The sequence below is a fragment of the Accipiter gentilis genome, chromosome 8 (genome assembly GCF_929443795.1).
Source record: "Accipiter gentilis chromosome 8, bAccGen1.1, whole genome shotgun sequence".
In the NCBI taxonomy this organism is placed as follows: domain Eukaryota; kingdom Metazoa; phylum Chordata; class Aves; order Accipitriformes; family Accipitridae; genus Astur; species Astur gentilis.
Window position 1 is genome coordinate 20,083,545 of NC_064887.1, and position 18,724 is coordinate 20,102,268.

The window sequence follows — 18,724 nt, forward strand, 5'->3', positions numbered from 1 at the left end:
AAAGGAAAGATTTATTAGTCTTGTGCTTTTGCTTTGAGTTCATGGTGATTCTACAAGCCACAAAGTTTGTACTTTTTATACAGAAAAATAATGCAAGTTTCCAAAACGCCCGACTTTACATAAATCCCAAGCAGCAATTTAAACTACTTTTCAGCTTACCTCCTCACATTCAGCTCCGTGAAATACCACTAAGCTGTCACATTCTCTGCATTTAGATGGAGCTCTCAGCTTCCGTAGTTTGTGTGTTTGTGCTGCTTTGGACATATTAGCGTTTCTAAAAGGTCCTGGAGAATTTGCAGTTTCAGATGTCAGATCATTTAAACCTGGAGAGAATTTCTCTGTTACAGTCATTCTAATATCTACTCCTGGAATAGAGTATTTATGCTGATGTTTTAGAACCATGCTGCAGAACACAGAATTCTGTAAGTAATAGCAACTATCAAAGTAACCAAAACCATTTCAATCACAAGGAAGCAAAACAATGTTACAGTTTATATAATGGACACACTAACTATCAAATAATCTTACATAAAAGTGGAATCAAACAATCAGTTTTGCATTTTTTAATATTTCAGTTTTCTACAGTATTAATGGCATGTGGAAGTATTAGGACAGTTAATTCCAACTGCCCTGCAGTTCAGGCAACTATTCATGAAAGTTTCATTCTATGTATTTAAAAATCCTGTACTAGAGGATGAAAGATGACATTATGGTTTGGCCTGTAGTATTTCTGAAATACTTAAAGAATACTTTGCAGCAGGGAAGAATTAACACACAGTGACAGCAGAATCCATATAAGATAAAAAACAAACACTGATTCTCAGTCCCCTATGGTAACATCAAAATATTTTCCAGAGGATTCTAAAACAGAATAGCAACTGGTGCTTTTTGTGATGAATTTTTTTTCCAAGCAATTTACTTAAAATGCTATCAGGAACTCTGTGAACCAAACTAATTTGTTTTACAGATGAAAACTTAAAATTAACACATAGAGTTAATTGCCCAGAAAGCTTCTTAAAAGCTCAAGTATTGACTAAACAATACCACTCCAAGTGAAAGTTTGGATTCATTAACATATTGCCATACTTGAAATCTGGTTCTAAATTAGTGTTCATAACCTTCTAGGCTCATTCCTAGAAGGCAAAGTATACATTTATGAAATAAGGACTAACTGAAGAATTTCCTAAACGCGTTACTGAACAAGTGCCACAAACATTTCAGAAATAGTTTGTAAGTACTGCAGACATCCCATAGAACTATTTCTGATAATCCAGTTATTCAGGTTTTAGTACCTGTGGCAACATTGTCTTTATACAGCCAAAATTAATTTGAAAATTAGAAATGGTCTGATGAAATCTGGGATAGACATTACCAGACTCACTTATCTAAGTTGAAAAGGGTAAAATCTCAGTTATTACGCTAAACATCTGGATCCACTTTTTTCCAATTTGCAAATTACCAACTCTCTGTATCTGTGCATTTCACTTTGAATTTTCGAAGTGATCTTACATACCTCATTGCCATGCAGCTAATTTTAAATGCAAATGCCTGGAGGGAATGGTTAGTGGATCATTTATGTTTACCTCAGGAGGCTGAAGACACTAGAAACGTTCAAAGGCTGCCCATATAGTTAATCTAAATGCGTGAAGAAAATTCTGCACCACCTCATTAAAATGATCTGAACATTATTCTTCAGTTCTCAACCTCAAGTGGATGCACACTGTATTGAAAAGCAATGCTGGTGATAATCACAGCCTTGTTAATGTACTTTTCTTAAGCACATTAAAAGGGAAGTCACACTCTACAACAAAAAGCATGTTCTGGGGACTTCAGGTATGGAAACAACATTACCGCACTCTGAAGGAGATGGTGGCTCTCTTTCATCAAGATCATCTGCAGATGACATAGTACCAGTGGAAGGTGTTCGGGGAAGTCGTCTTTTAAAATCCCCTAGCAGATGAGAAAAATTTTCAGGAAGCTGTAAGCATCAGTTCCATCCAACTGCTAATTTTCATTATAGGCTCCGTCCAACACTTGCTAAACTAACAACGATGTCTTCGTTAATGTACAACAGTCCAAAGAAAAGACTTCAAAATAATATAGCAGTGAGGGCAGCTGTACCTGGGCTAGCAGATGGAGAATCCATGGATCGTGACTCACTGCTTCCCCCCGCACTTTCAGAATCACTGCACATTCCTCCACTCTGGTTGCCAACTGACCACGATCTGAACGGTGGTGGCCCTCGCATTGCTTTTGAAAGAAAATCCGCAAATTCCAAGTGTCAAGGACAAAATTACATTATTTTCTTTTTATTTAAAGACTAACTATGATTATATTAAAAATAGGAAAATATTGCAGAATTTACACAAACATGCAATATAGTGAAAAAACCACAGCATATATTCCTGTAAAAGTTTCAGAATGTAAGAAAAAGAATTTCAGAAACTAGAAACCTGTGCTTTTGCAAGAGACCCGACATCAATGTAGTATTTACAAAAACAATGAATTAAATTGCTACAGTTAGTTGAAATAGTTTAGTACACTGCACTTGACAATACTAGCTGTTTGAACTGCATTTCACCTTTCTTGTCAAAGAATCTAGGTATACATACAGGCAGTTTTCCATTTGTCCTTACGCTCAAGTACATAACTATTTTTATAGGTTTTGAACTTTAAAAAATACATTTTTAACCCTTTCACTACTACATTTCTGACAGAGAGACATCAAGCACCTGTTTTTTTCTGGTATTTTTATTTAGAGACTGAACTCCAGATGAAATACAGAAGAACCACCTTGGATATCTGTGCTGCTGGAAGATCTCTTCTCTCCAATCTTTTGTGAACGATGATAAATTGGGCTTCCCACATCATCTAAGGTCTGAGGAGGAAAGTCTCCTGAACACTGAGATAAGTTACCATGTGATGTATGGACACTGGTGGTTGATTGCTTATTAAAAACCCTTCAGAAAGAATAAAGTAATTTGAAGAGTGATTAAGATAGAATTAAATGAAAAGCAATGTATTTATTTTTTTTAATCCCTGGGCACTGAGAATGCTTTAATTGCTGTTCATGAACATACATATTTGACATGTAATTATTAAAGCCAAAGGTTAAAAAAAAAAAAAAAGGGTGGCAATTTATTTTTAATTAAATATGTGCAATTTCCCAGTCTCCCCCCCCCCCCCCCCAATAAATCAGCTTTTCTACATCTCTGCAAGGTATTATGACTGTTGTTTTGCAGACTTCGAAGAAACAGTAAATCTGTTCATCTAAAGATCAGAGTAATTCAGAGGCTGTTGCATCCTACTTTTGGAAGAAACCATAAAATATTCTCTGCCCAGCCAACAGGACCATTCACCTATAAACATACGGGCATTAAAAATGCTGTGCTTTTTTAAAAGCACAGAAAATATTTTGAAGCTGGCTGGCAGAGAGCTTATAGTGAGTCCGTTGTGAAAATCTGCTTTCAAGATAACGACAGAAAACTGTTAACAGTAATTAATGTAAAATGCTGAAGCACCCTGTGGACAAAATGGCCTGCTAGCCAAGTTTAGCAGTCAGGAAGCTGTTCCTTAATCAGTTCTACCCTATCCAGCTGAAGGAAATAAAGACTTAAAACATTATCATTTGCATTTGTCCAAGCTACTGTCCCTTAAATAAATGCAGACCTAAACAATAAAAATGATCACTTCAAGTACACAAAGAATCACAAGGCCATGTCAAAGAAAACAAAAGGTGGGGAGGGGGGGGGGAGAAAAAACACACTCCTATAAATCTTTAGCAGTAAATAGCTGGGAGAGCACACAAAGAGTTTGAAATTTCATGCTCATCAGTTTCTCAGGGAGCTGCATAGTTAAATCCTCCTAAGTCAAAGTTTATGAGTATAGCCTAAATCTGTCTTAAAAGGCAGGAAATTTACAGACAAGAACTAAGAATCTCAGCTTTAACTTTGAATTTCCTGGCTTTTGTTGGTAGAAGTCTGACTCAAGCTTTAGGTTTTTTGTATTTGGTTTCCTTTGAAAGACCATGACGACACTTTCCTGTAGAACTGTGAAACACACAGATTAGAATGGATATTATGGTATTTTAGTGCCAAGATGACTATTTTACAACAAGTTAAAGGTGGAAAAGCATTTGGCATACTGACAGGAGGAGCAGTCTTTGTCTTGTAGTCTTTACTTCCACATTAGCTGTATCTTTAATAGATTAACAGTAAAAACTGCCATTTCATACATGTTGGAAAAAAATAATTAAGTTATAACACAGGGACATGTGGACTCTCAACTTTTTTTTAGTCACATGAGACAGAAATCGAGCAACACTTCCTGCCAAAAAGTTGCCAAATGTAAACAATATGAAAGAAGGTAGTGTAGCAGCAAGGCCTGCAGAAGAGGAAAACTACCCCCTCAGACTTTCTAAACTGACTGTCAAACACTGCCACACCACACTACACTACAGAGTGCAAAATTTACATCTTTCATATTAACCAGTATCTACAGTAAAACAGGAACAAGTCAATTCTTGCACAATTGTCAATGTTCTAGCAAGTCTTATTACACAAAATGACATTCTGCATCAGAATGTAAAGTCAGGTTTTAATGTCAACATTATGTGTAATCTACCAGAAGATGAGTCAAAGAAATAGAGCATGGTAAAGTATGATAAACCACCAGGATTCATTTAATTTCTCCAAAAATATTGTTTTACTGGTGAAACACATGTGCCTAGCATTTAATTCTAAACCAAGCAAATGCCACCTGTAGTTTGGGACTCACCCATCAACATGGGAACTCTGGGTTTCAAAAGAACCTGATTCAATAGGAACACCTTCCTTTGGCAAACTTTTCACAAACTCTGAATACTGCTGACCAGGGTCATAGAGTTTGGCACTCTCACAGAGGGACTGGCAGTTAACTGGAAGAGATACAACCTGAGCATGCTGCAGCTGGAACAGGTTAACTGTTGCCTGTTAGGAGAAAAAAAAAATTCAGTATTTGTAGATTGTTTACTAGATATTTCACTTGCACTTTGCTCAACCCAAATTAATATCCCAACAGAAAATTATTTAAACAATAAGACTACAAAAATTCTAGAAAATAGTAACATTTGTAGGGATAGACTTCGTGCAAGATTCCTGAAAGTCAACTGCAAAAACTTCATCTGTAGTATAGATACCAGTATTCCTTTTCTCTCTGGGTTATTGAATCCTCCAGGTAGCAAAGGCAATTCCAATGGCTTCCCACTTTGGGCTGATCAAGATAAACAGCAGGGTTTTTTGCTACCAAAAAGGCATTTTTTGTGCTCTGGAGGGAATTCTAGTCACAACTACAATGATGAAGTGGTGCGAGTTCCAAACCCAGATAAGCTTCATATCACCTTAAGACAAGAAATGGACAAGACTCGTTGTCCCAACAGAACAGATTAACTGAACACTTTCTTTGTTAAATTACATAAAACTTCTAAAATATTTTATCACAAGGCAGAGACCAGGAAGGGGACACGGCATGGGTGCTTCTTCAGCTTTGGGGTTGCAAAGTAGTTCGCAACGTAGATATACTTGAACTGACAAGTTTGTCTAAACTTTCTACTGGTCTTATGGGTTGTTTTTTGGGTTGCTTGAGGATGAAGCATATTTGGTTTCCACCCCCACCCCCCCTCCAAATTAAATTGTCTTTGTCTCATCTAGAAAAAGTACACATCTATTGGCATAATGTGCTCTTAAAGCTTCTTAAAAAACCTGTGTATGTAGAAATACACGATACTTTGCTTATTTACATGCAGTAAATTAATACATTAAATTAGTCACAAGAGGTCCTGTAATAATTGAGACTGTCATCAAGATTAGCAGGCTCCATATTGCTATCACGTTTAATGTCCATTCTGTTCATGAGCCAATCAACTTTGCTTATGCACTAATGAAAATAATGGAAACAGGGAGCCGTACTCTTGAGCAACGGAGTAACGGTACTGCCATCAATATTCTTAGATTTTACAAGAATTGCATCGTCAGGGTCTTGCAAGGCAACAGCTCATAAAAACCCCCAAACCATTCAAGACATGTAACACCCTACCCGCCTCTTTTTTTTAAACACCTAACAGAAAAGAGAACACCACAAACATATCAAGTTTTCCTCTTTTTTCTATTAGCTTGACCCCTGTCCTTTGAAAACTTTCTATTTTAAGCAGTTAAAACTAAGAGAAAGCCCCATCTACAGTGTTAACATTTATATATCTGTGCCAAACATATTTTAAAAAGTATGCTTACAGCTTTAAGAGTAAGATCACACTGGTAAATAAGTTCCCGAAGTTGTGTTAAGACATCACTTTTAAAGCTTTCCAAATCATTTCTTTTTTCTTCAACCTCTGCCATGCTTGCTTTATAGTGTTCATTGGCCTCTTCAGCCTAGAGAAAACACAAGTATAAAGGGTTGATGGACTACAGACAGGCCTTGATATTAGAAGCAAGAAAAAAACCCCACTAAGATGCTTGTAATTGGAGATTCCCATTTAGGATAAAAGCCCAAAACAGCATAGCATGATTGAAGTTAAGAATTATGAACAGAACGCTTGCTTGAATACTCCCATTGTGAAAGCCTGAGTAAAACCAGCGTAGGCTTAACTGTAAAAGCAAGGAAGAACTCCTCTTACTTTTTGAAGAGCTTCCTCTTCTAGCCTTCGTTTTTTTTCCAGTTGCTTGCTGAAATCTTTCACAAAGCTTCCACTTGAGCTAAGATGTTCTTCCTCAGCACGAGCAGTGCAGGATTTTGCCTTTTCATACTCATCCTGACGCTGTGCATATAGCAATTTTGCTTTTCTTAGAGCAGCTTCCAGCTCTTGCTGCAGAATACAACAAAAGGAAAGACACAAGAGACTTAATGATTTTAATTTCCCAGTTATTTAATGTGATGTTTAAAGAGGCTGTTACGCACAGGTCTATACACTGCAGTTCAAAGTACATAGTCAGAGAATGATACAAATACAAGCATGTCATGAAATTGACAGTTACATACTACATCCAATAAGCCCTATAGATTCCACATGTGAAATTAAGTGCATAACAGCCTAGTTTGAAAGTTTTGTCCTTTAAGAATTTTAGATTGAACATTGTTAGATATGAAAGAAATACCAACCATTTTCTTCTGTTCTCGCTGCCAAAGCTCCTTGATATCTTTCCTTTGTCTATCCAATTCATTTTTCCTTCCAAGAAGAGGCTAGATAGGAAACATTAGAGTACATAAAAGGCTTATAGGCTGCAAGTTTCGTCTTTTGTATAAATCTGTGCTGTTACAGAACTTCTTAAAAACCAAAACAATATCTTTGTCTTTTTCTTTAAGCTTACCTGCACAAACTTGTTAGACTGGAGAGCAGCAGCTGTTTGTTGCCAAAGTTGATTGTTCTCAATATCATTTTGAAAAGCATTAAGGAATATTGATTGGAATGGCATATAATCCTAAAATTACACACAACAAAACATTAATGTTCTAGGTAAGGTGGAGGTATGCTGACATTCTACATGTCTGTATAACTGAACTAGATTTTCAATTAAATTTAGTAAGGTATTATATGTCTGTGGAAGTTTGAGTTAGGTCTGAATAAAGGAAAGGAGTAATTTCTCAGCTACGCTTCATCTTACTAAGAAAACACTCTGAAAGAGAAGTCTGCAAGTCCAAATCACAAAGCATACAAGATATTAGACAGAAAAAAGCATATTGTGAAAACTACAAAGCTATTCTGCATTTTCAATAAAAATAAATTTATATATCCAAATTTCCATAGGAGATGGGAAGACATAAAATACAGCAGATGTTTTAACCAGTGATTTACAGTATAAATCAATTCTGTATCAACTTAAAAATCCATACCTCAACATCCCCAAAGTTTTACTTTTGGGCAAGGCATCCAATACATATTTAAGACTTCAAAATAAAGCCCCTAAGATGTACTCACCTGGTGTCCAACAACAGCTTTAGCTGTTTCAGCCATTTTTGCTAGGTTTTTAGCACACTCCACTTCTGTTAAAAAAAAAAATAAATCACAGTTACTATTTACACTAATAGTTGTAGCACATGCTAAATAAATGCTTTTTACATTTTTCATCTAACAGATAGGCTACAGAGGGGCCCACTTTCACTTTGTTTCAGGCCTTTAATTACAGGAAATGTGCAACAGTTCTGTCCACTTCAGTGGAACAGCTACTAATTTAGAAATCACATTATTGACAGTCTGCAGCACAGAGGCCTGACAACAGATTTAATTTCATCATGACAAAGCTTATTAAATGCCAGAAAGAGCCACTCACCCAAGCTAAGCTTTTTTTCCACCCATGCGACTACATCCTTGGTATATTTTGACCATGCTTTAGCATAGGACAGAGCCGATTCAATTCCACTGTCATTTCTTAGGAGCATGCTATCAACCTCCTCTGCTCGAAGATGTCCTGAAAATAAAGCATCGAACACAAAGAAGTGAATTTTAGACATGACCACACACTGAGAGCAAAGCCAGTATTAGCCAACTGTGAATGCTTAAGCAGCTCTGATCTTGAGTTGGTCTTTAATGCTAGTTGATTCTAAACAGGACTGACAAGAGGTTTTAGAACAAATTAAAGGGTCACAGTATTTTACCTGAAGTAGTCATATGGTCAGCATAACTTTCTCAAAGAAAGTGACCCAACAAATTACCAATAATATGATGACATAGAGAAGTCCTTCAGGCCGTGGTTCTTCCCCTCCACCCCCAAAAAGCAGCCCAGGTTGGTCATTCACAAAAGCATACAACATCTGCAATAGCATATTTTTTTACAGTGAAGTTTTAATGGCAGGATAGGTGTAAAAAAGTGACCAAGCAACTTAGTTAAAACATTTTAGAAGATGAAACCACAGATACAGAATGGTGTTTATTAATATTAATGACCTACCTTGAATATCATCCCTCTCATGCAGTGAGCCCCCAGATTCCACAGAAAGATTCTCAAAAGACTGGTGTACAAGAAACAAAACATCAAGTTAGCAAAGAAAAGCTCTCACTGGAACTGACAGCCTAACAAAATAAAAGGCATGATCTGCCCCTTTCTTTTTTTACAGATACAGCAACTCCCTCTCACCTAAGGCACAATACCTTCTAAGCTCCCATAGCTGTCAACTGAGACATAACAAATAGCAAGGAATCATTATATACCTTTAAATCAACAATCTTGAAAGGCTGTGATGAAAGAGTTAATTGTTTAACAAATCAGGTTAAGTGACCTCCAGATTTTTTTGATCCCTACCTATCTTTTAAAAAGCATTTCATACAGACCTAATGTCATATACATGTAACACACACCATTATTCTACAAGCCATTAGAATTCTGTATTTCTTCCTCAAGGGAATAAAGTTACCATTTCTCCTAAATTACTTGGTGTGCACTGTAGGCACAACAGCTGACTAGCAGCACTTGCCAATGAAGCCCTGACAATCAGTACAACCTGACAGAATTTAATCCAATAATAAAAGGAATTTAGCACAAGATTTCCTCCCTACCTTTGTCCTCATGCTGCATGTTGCTACCCCTTTAACTGTGCAAGTCGAACTATTTGTAGGACTGTGCTGTAAACCAGGCCGCTGAACAAATTTAAATGAATAAAAAGCTTACCTAGTAACCACCACCTCCTTTAAAAAAAAAACCAAACAAAACCCAACATAACCCTACATAATTTTAAATGAATAAACTACTCTTGAAAACTCAGAAGCAGAGAGCAGGCAGAAGACAAGGCCAAGAAATAGCTGCAAGCTGGCCTTAAGCTTTACACATACAGCTTGTTTCCATTTTGAACTTAGGTGCTGTTTTATTTTCCGGCTTACAGCTAAAATAGAGCACAGTAACAATGATGCAAGTAGTTCTTTTTGTTTGTTTTCTTAAATGTAAATGGAAACTGATCATAAATCACACAAAAATCCTTCAATCATCATTGTTTACTTCACAGCAAAAGCAGCTTTCCATATACCAAAACATGCAAGGTATTAATCATCAATTACATGCAACAGAATCAAAATACAGTCTATGGAGCAGCTCCATTCCTAAGAAAGCAGAATACCAGTACAATTGCTGTTTAGTAAAAGAGAGTTTCAGTAAAACGGAAGGGCTTTTTCAGAACAGGTGGAAAATCCATCCAAAGCTGTCCAACAACCAAATGGTAAAAAAAAAATAATCTGAATTTAGAGATGGATCAATATTTGGTTGCACAGAAAGCCTGAACATTCCTAGATTTAGTTCTGATTTAGGTATAAAGTATTATTGCCTTCAAGTAGATTTTAAAGTGGCATACAGCTGTTAGGAAAGAACAAGTAAGAGGAAAAACCCCATACTTTCTATTAACTCAGGAGGCACTTAAAAGTTCTGGTCCTAAAAATTATTTCCCATTCTAAAAGACTTAAATCATTTTAGTCCCGAGAACTGTTCACTCCTTTCCAGTAGTTCAGGCAACACAATCTAGTTACGGCAGCTAATCAACGCTCATTCATCCATCTATATTCACCCACTGTAAATATGTAATACCACATTTTAAAAGCAAGTACATGGACAACTACTTTTACTTATGTCCTACAACTTAGTACCATAACTTGACCCATATAGCTTGCCCCCTCAAGCATCCAGTGACTCATCCCAGTGAGCCTAGCAAAAATAAATAAAAAAAAAGCCTGACTTCTAGACAGATTTCACTTCTCAACTTCAACCAGTCTCTTCTGCCTTTTTTCCCCCATGACTCAAGAACTCTCACCCTGACAGAGGCAAATCTCTGCACACGTTTTGAAAATGTTATCCTTCTCCTTTATTATGCTCTCAGATCTACATAGCATCAAATCACATCCAAATAGCTTGTTGAGTAACAAAAGGTCAGACATGCCTGTCTCGTCTCTTACAATGTATTCTAAAGCTCTTCTGTTTTTAATTAAGAAATATCTTTGCTTCCACCTTGTACTTCTGGTTGTACTACAAGGGCTAAAATGAGAACAATTACATCTGCTAAGAGACGGGGTATACATATAATTTAACTTAAGCTTCCAAGTGGAATGTCTGAACTAAAAAATGTAGACTCCCCTGCAGTCAAGAGAAGCAAGATCAGCCCCCCGCCTCCTTAGAGCAAATCCTCAACAGCTTTGTTAGGGATGTCCCCAACTTAACAGGCAATTAAAATATCTCTCCTTAATTAACCCTCAAAGCATTTACATGTTAAATTCTAGCAAAATGTTATGCTGTAATATTTCTAAGATACAGCTAGCTGCTACATTCAACCACTGAATGTACACATCTACAGGAATTAAAAGTTAATATAGCTACTTCAGTATTTTGCATTTAACTCTTAACACTCAACACCTAGTTGGCCTCCAAATTGCTCTCTGAATTGCAAATCAAAGTGAAATGCTTCATCTGTTAAATGTGTATTTATTTGCCTGAATGAAAATGCACTTAAATTTAAGACAGATTTCCAAGAAATTGAACCATATTATCCTACCTGCTCCAAAATTTATAGTTGTTCCCTTCCACATTAGGAAAAGCAAATGACACTACAAAAAAGGTCTTTTAAATATAAGCTAGTGACTTCTGGAGCATCTAGAATAGAATTCCTTCTTCATCTCGCTATATTCTAATTTGCCCTTGGTCTTCCCCAACCCCGATGTTCAGAATGATCTTTTAGCCAGGCATTCACTTTCACAAGACAAGACATGGGACCATCTCGTTCCAGGAACGCGATGCTTTTGCATCGCAAAGCCATTACAAGATTAAAATGTTGGCAAATTCAGCACCTTCCTTCTGCTGGTGAACTGAATAGCTGAAAAGTATTTGTTCAAATCATCTCATTTAAGTTACATAAGATGCTAGCTTCTACGCTATTTTATTTCATACTTTTTATCAGCAACCTAATCATCTGATTCTAAGTCTGCTGGAACCAGTTTTCCAAGCAGCCTCCTTCCCCTCCATGTTGTTTGCAAAGATGAGATTTGCTGCAGCTACAGAAGTAGAACTTCTGTGATCATCCATCTTTTTCACATGTGTGTTATCAGACATAGTGAAAATTTAAAAAGACTACTCAGCTGTAGCTGCAGAGCATTATTATGATCAAGCCTATGTCAAAGAATGTGAAGCCTTAAGTACATTTCAATGAAACCTTTAAACAAACCCACAATCTAAAATTTTTAACCTCGCTACAATTTAGCTTGTGATACACATTTATCAATTGCATTTTCCTTGCATGTAACTAACTTTGACTTGATTTACTTGAAAGTCTGCTTCTAGATACACAAAAATTCATAACAGAATTTGGTACTGAGCAGTTTTTAATCTCACCTTCAAAGTGTTTGAAGGGGAGTTTAAAACGCTAATATTTTTCTTTGACTACCTATAAGTTGACAGTGCTATTTCAGCTCTCTTAGTGAATTGCTGTTGAAACAGCTACAGCACAAACTGGGCTCTGGAAGAAGAAAAGGTTATTTTGTAATTAATATTAGTCTTTAAAAGCCAAAAAGAGGTCATTAAACCTTTAGCTTCTAGGTCTAACAGGTCTGTTTAACCACTCCAGCATGCAAATCATTTAAGTATCTTACTTTTAAGTATTTAGTTCTTTTCACTTTAACAATTTAAAAATCTGAAATACAATTACAGTAGGTTATCATTTATATATTTGAGCGCTAGCCCTGTTGCGTCATCACTAGCATTCAGAACTGAGAACACATTCAAGTATCCAAAACCCTGAATGCATTTTTTTCATGGGTTTAATCTTGTTTTAACACTCAGTGTCCCAGCCCCATGAAGCACAGAGTTTCAGTGGAAATTAAAATCTCCTTTAAAAGATATCATTCCCCACTCCAAGAGAACGTGTTTAGCCTACCCGACTTCTCCGAGATACAGGAAGTCCCAATGACGAGCCATTGTCTACATCTCCCATAAGGAAGTCTGAAACACTGCCAGAAAAACAAAGAATTGTGTTACTTCATTACTTTACCTCACCAAGCAATTTCAGATCACAGAGAACAAAAATTCAGAGTGTTTCTAATATCCTTTAAAAGTTCTGCAAATAATTTTTAGAAGTAGTCTTATATTCCCTGCAATTTCTATACCATCATTTTCCTTGTTAAGAAAAAAAACCAAAACCCCAAAACACCCAAACAAAGCAGTAAACTTGTTCTGGATGTGATTAATTTACATTATTTTATCAGATAATATTTGTCCAAAAGAAAACTAAAGTTTTTGTTGTTGTTGTTTAATTTGATTCAGCTCCACTGAGCTCTTTAAAAACTTGTTCTGGATTCCAACTTACACGTTTCCAAAGGTGAATGCCAATGTTTCAATGGAAGAAAATATTTCACTGAAGAGTTCTCTCTTGTTTTCTTCGTTAACTTCTTTGAAGTTCACAGCTTAGGAAAAAAAATTAAAACCAATGGGTGAGAGGTGGGGTCAATCAAGCAAGTTTACTAGGCCTAAAGACAAATTTTATACGCAAAGTCTCCTATAGAACATGCAACATTATACTTTTCTGAACAATTGAAAAAACACAGTTTTAAAGAAAATTAGTAATAAAGTAAACACTAAAGGAAAGAAATTAACACAATCCAGATGCTTTCCACAATGAAATCAGACTACTCTTTCACTTCCTATATTTTCCCACTTAAGAAGCAGCTTTGTGTGGGAACATGATGGTAACGTGAGGGGAAGAGAGAAACAGTCATTTACCAGCAAGGGTCAAATCACACAGCAGCAGCAACACCAAAAGTTGCTCAGAAATGCAGTCAAATATTTGAAAAACTGTTTCTTTTCTGGGCAGAAATTTCAGAATTCAGAACAGGAGCAGTAGTTTATGGGGGTGTCTCCCCCCCCGCGACTGTATGTGATCCTATGTATCCATCCCAAATACAGGATTTCTGGCTTGAGTACAAACAGAAAGCCACCAAAAGGTAGTGTCCATTGCAAAACTCTTTAATTATTAGCTACGCAGTCTGGCAAAAGCCGTTCAGTTTTGCCTGTTAAAAGTGGGGAAAAAACTCGGCGTAAGTATCGTTGTTCCAAAAATAGGAAGAGAAGTGTTCCTGGACAAACGATATGGTTTACACTGGTTATGAAGACAAGTATTTAGCCACTCAACACTGAGCTTTTAACATGCTTCCATGACAAACTGGAATAATGAGACAAGAAGAATGATTCATCCAGAGTTTCTATTAACAACTACTGGACAAGCAGGAGGAGAGAGAAAGGAAAAGGCAGAAAACACAACCATTTTTGCCTGTTTCCAGCTTAACTTCTTGTTCATTGGTGACTGGGAAATTTTTTGTAGAAAAGTCGCATACATTCCTTTGTGCCAAAGCTGAGCCCTCTGGATGGAAGTTTTCCTAATTTTACATTGTGAGAAGCAACAACTTCACATTAGTATTTATTTTTTAAAAAGTTTAATTTTTTTACGCAATGCACTATTAGTAATTATCTAGATGCCTAAGCTACACTTATGTTCATCTGTTTCAGAGATACTGCAATGACACATACAGCTATTCACCCCTAATTCATCACTTTTTGCAAGAACTGTGACAATGTTTATTTATGTATACTCCTTACATTTCAAGTACAAGTATGGAAATAATGGACCGCAATCATTTCTAGAAGTAGCAAAAATTAAATCACATTAAATTGTTGCCCATTCTATACACATTTTCTTATCAAAGTAACAGACTTCAATCTTGAAAGGTATTCAAACTTCCTGCCAGGTGCCTAAACACTAATGAGTAACAAACAAAGAACGTACAGTAATCTGCTGCCCCATTAGACTTCCTTTGTGAAAGGAAAAGTTTTTAACTAGTAAACTAACACAGTTGAATCCATTCCTTTTTATACAACATGCCAACACACCTGATCAACATTTTTGTAACAACTATTTCTATACAAAGGTATTACAGAAAATACGTATTCTTCTCATGGGCTATTTTCACAATTACTTGCAAATCTGGAAGAATATGTTGTAATAAACTTACAGCAAAAAAAAAAATCGCCACTTATTAAAAAAATATTAACTGTCTCTGTTGCCACAGTTCATTGCTAAATTAAGGCTTCTCCTACCTCTTCATTCTTCTGCACTTCGCAATTACATAAAAAAATGCCTCTGGCACCTTTGTTTGACATAAGACTCAATAAAGCTCCACAGAATATAAATTTTTTTTAACACCTTTGTAAACAGCAGTGGATTTCTTTATTTTTTTTTAAATTCAGGTTAGTTGAAAACTTCAGCTTTCCAGAGATAACACCGCTTATAAACTCTGGATTCCAAATCATTAAGCAACAACAGTTACTATGAGATCTATTGATTACCAGCCACTAATGACTGGAAAAATCATTTGAGTGCCAGCACAAAATGCAAACTATTTCAAAATTAAAAGGAACCAACAAAAACTGTCTATATATTCAAAGCACTTACCACCGAGACATTCGTATATCCATTAGCTGCAGTGTCTTCAGAGAAAAAGCACTTCTTTCACTTTGTTAACGAGACATTAATATAGATAGCCTCTCCCTAAAGAAACGCTGTCTGTTTCACTCTGCCTTCCTGTTGCAGGAAGAGTTTCATTAAGCTTTACACTTTATATACCAGAAAAATCCTTTCTTTTCAGGATCCATCATAAATGGGATACCAATATCAAGTTTTTCAGAATTACCACCTCTCCCAAAAAAGGTTAGTCCAAGCTCTTAGTAATTCAGTGGAATACAAAAAGCTTTCTTCCAGTTTACTACCACTGGAATGCTGATGTACTTAACATCAACTTTAAACCATGCACGCTCTTTCCCCAGGACATCCTGACTGCACACAATAGCTACTGACAACAATGAACTATAGTAATCTTTCCAAGTCTGGAAAGGACAGCTATCTATCTATAGTTCTACAGATTTCAAAGCAAGTATACAACTTAACGTTTTTAAGTAAGAGTTTAGATGTCATGTAATGAACTTTAAAATAATCATATGATAGCAATACATTAAAATCTGGAATCCAGTATCTGAAACGCAAGCCTAGCTTGTATTAAAGTAGATCTATATTTCCAAGGCTGGCAAAGCTGTCTTCAAATTGAGGTAGGTTTGGCAACCTCATCAAAATGCTGCAAGACACTGCAAAGTTTCAACTCTTGGGTCATGCCATCAAAAGCTTTCTGAATCAAGCACAGAACATGCTGGGGAACCACCAACAGCCATGCAAGTTTTGGAAGCCAGAATCCCAGAAGCTGAAGCAGTGCCTGAGGACATTTGAGCAACGCTTCTGAAACTGTGAAGAACAGGCTGTCAGCTGTCAAGAACAAAGTGCAACCAGGGCCTTTAAAAGATGATGCTTAGACAGCTCACAGCGACCACAGCACACAAGCTTCTGCAATGCTCTCTTGTCCCTTTCCAGCCAAATCAAGACAGCACAGCCCAGGAAACCCAGGGGACACGACCATGCTGGAGTCCACAGGAGTTCACTTGCTTCCTCCTTCCCCCTCCCCATAGACACATGCGGGACTGGCAGCAGCAAAGCTACCTTACCAGCTGCCTGCAGAGCCTCGACAAGTCTAAACTACACCAGCTTGCAGAATTTACTCTTTGCAGGTCAGTTTTCTCATACCTAATAGACAGGTACGGTAACTTCACCACCTATTTCCTTAGACAGAAATAGATCTTCAATCCATACTTTACTAGCTGACTTTTAAGCAGTAAGCAACTGGCTGACTTCTTGGAACTAAATATGTTTACAACCAGTTTTCTGTCCTTAAACTCCCAACAATGCTTTCAAAAACCTTTCAGAACTATTTCAAAACCAAAAACGCCACCCAAGCAAACAAAAAAACCCAACCAAGACCAAAAAAACACTCCTTCTCCCAAAATGAAGACTTGTAATACTTCTTGTTATTACCTCTCATCTTTAAAAATGTGTAAAAAAATGTGGGGAGCAACCTAAGTAAAGAGCAGCAGTATACAGACTGGAAAGAAGCAGAAGAAGAGTATTCTTAGGATCTCTCACAGCTAGAGAGAATCAGTAGGCTGTCCAGGCCCCACTGTTCTACTTTTAGTTCTCTGTGCCATATAATTTCATCAGCCTGTACTTACTACCAAGTCTGGCAGCCTCCCCAGCTTTAGCTGGATGCCAACAAGGCAAGTTTGAAGAACTGTTTCCTACTCCCTCCATAATAAATTTTGCTCTGAATTTACATCACAGATACACCAACAAAACTGAAATTAGTTCACCTTGCTAGAGGTATTTAACTTCAATGCAGAACTGTTAGAAAAATACCCCCAAACCTAAACAGGGAATTTGTACAAGACAAGTGCAATTTTCAGCTTTACCAGGAATTTGCATTCATTCTAGTGATTCAATTTGCATTCATTCAAAAGGTGCAATTTAGAGAGAAAAAAAACAGTACAAACTTGAATTCAGCATGGGATCAGGAAAACTGTGTACTCTGGGCCCATCAACTGTTTAAAGACACTGAGTGGGAAAATAACAACTATGATTATGATGGTGTGCCAGACTGGGAAGTGACTTCCAGAAACATGAGAGTAAACAGGTTCTAAGCAAGACGCTTCAGTAAGTCTCAACTCTTTCAGATCATTTGAAAGACACTCTTTACGAAGCACTCAAGTAAGCATGTATAAGTATTAGAGTCCAAGCAAAGAGGCCCAGTGAACCATGTCACGTCGAAGATACAACCAGAGAAATTAAGTTTCTTTTCCCCTACATTTTCCTGCAACCTTAGTTTACACTGGTAAAAGTCTGACATTATCTGTTGTGTCAAACATCATTCTCTGTAGCAAGTCTGACATTATCTGTTGTGCCAAACATCATTCTCTGTAGCAAGATTAAGGTAACATGCTATAGCTAGTTTTTCCTTCAATCTGTCCAAAGGAAAAGCATTAGACATCCAAAGCAGAACTACAAGCACATTCATATCATTCCCACTGAAGGACCTGAGAAATGGCTGAGAGCCTTGAAGGAGGGGCACGAGAACTCTAATTTTTGCTAGCATTCAAAATATTCCCACTTACAGCAATTTAAAGGAGGTGGTCTGTCTGCACCGGACATTAGGTTTAAATCACAGTGCAACTTGTCACACTTATAAGAATACTTCACAAGCCAGAGTCACTGACCATCACTGGTTCCAAAGTTATTGTAACTGATTTCATTAAAGAGCAAAGGCAGTTACTTGTCAAAGAAAACCATTTGCCCCTACATGAAGTTCCACATACAAACTAGATTTGAAACCCTAGCACTATGCAAAGATTCAAAAAGGTCTTTCTAGAACCTAAACCAGTTATGCTTCTATTTCTGAAGGGGGTGGAGGGAGAGGAAATCACATGTAAATCCCAGCTTGTTTCTATTTCATCCTCTCCTAAATAAACATCAGAAATTTTCCGTGCAAGGTTAATCTTCTTCCTAGTCATAAATCTGACTACAGATACAGAGTGCTTCCATGTCTTTTTATAGCTCTGTCCTCCAATGACAAGAAACAGATGAGTCAGATGAACTTTTCATAATGTCACATTAACACAGCCTGGGAAGACAAGAGGAAAAAGGATACTGGTTCTGTCCTACCAGCTCCTCACAATCTTGTCGCTTCCTGTTTATTCAAAAGTTACATTACTTCTAGTGACATAACCACAGCTGAAAACCTGTGAACACATGTGTTACCGACAGGCTACTACTGTAAGCAAACTTGAGGTCTGATATGCTTACAATT

The 18,724-nt window shown here is 36.9% G+C and overlaps 1 protein-coding gene across 2 annotated transcripts in view; it reads right to left on the reverse strand.

The window, feature by feature from the left end:
- ARHGAP29 (Rho GTPase activating protein 29) overlaps window positions 1–18,724 on the reverse strand; it is a 54,874-nt gene that overhangs the window by 7,049 nt on the left and 29,101 nt on the right. Inside the window, exons 4-17 of one of the 2 annotated variants that reach the window (XM_049807314.1) lie at window positions 13,300–13,396; window positions 12,871–12,943; window positions 8,919–8,979; window positions 8,301–8,438; window positions 7,949–8,013; window positions 7,341–7,451; window positions 7,132–7,212; window positions 6,650–6,838; window positions 6,267–6,404; window positions 4,777–4,967; window positions 2,794–2,960; window positions 2,122–2,250; window positions 1,852–1,950; window positions 160–284 (exon numbers count right to left, since the gene is read on the reverse strand). In XM_049807314.1, the coding sequence (XP_049663271.1) occupies window positions 160–284; window positions 1,852–1,950; window positions 2,122–2,250; window positions 2,794–2,960; window positions 4,777–4,967; window positions 6,267–6,404; window positions 6,650–6,838; window positions 7,132–7,212; window positions 7,341–7,451; window positions 7,949–8,013; window positions 8,301–8,438; window positions 8,919–8,979; window positions 12,871–12,943; window positions 13,300–13,396 (1,664 nt within the window). Of the gene's footprint in view, window positions 1–159; window positions 324–1,851; window positions 1,951–2,121; window positions 2,251–2,793; window positions 2,961–4,776; window positions 4,968–6,266; window positions 6,405–6,649; window positions 6,839–7,131; window positions 7,213–7,340; window positions 7,452–7,948; window positions 8,014–8,300; window positions 8,439–8,918; window positions 8,980–12,870; window positions 12,944–13,299; window positions 13,397–18,724 lie in introns of both variants that reach the window. The other variant, XM_049807313.1, reaches the window with a different exon arrangement.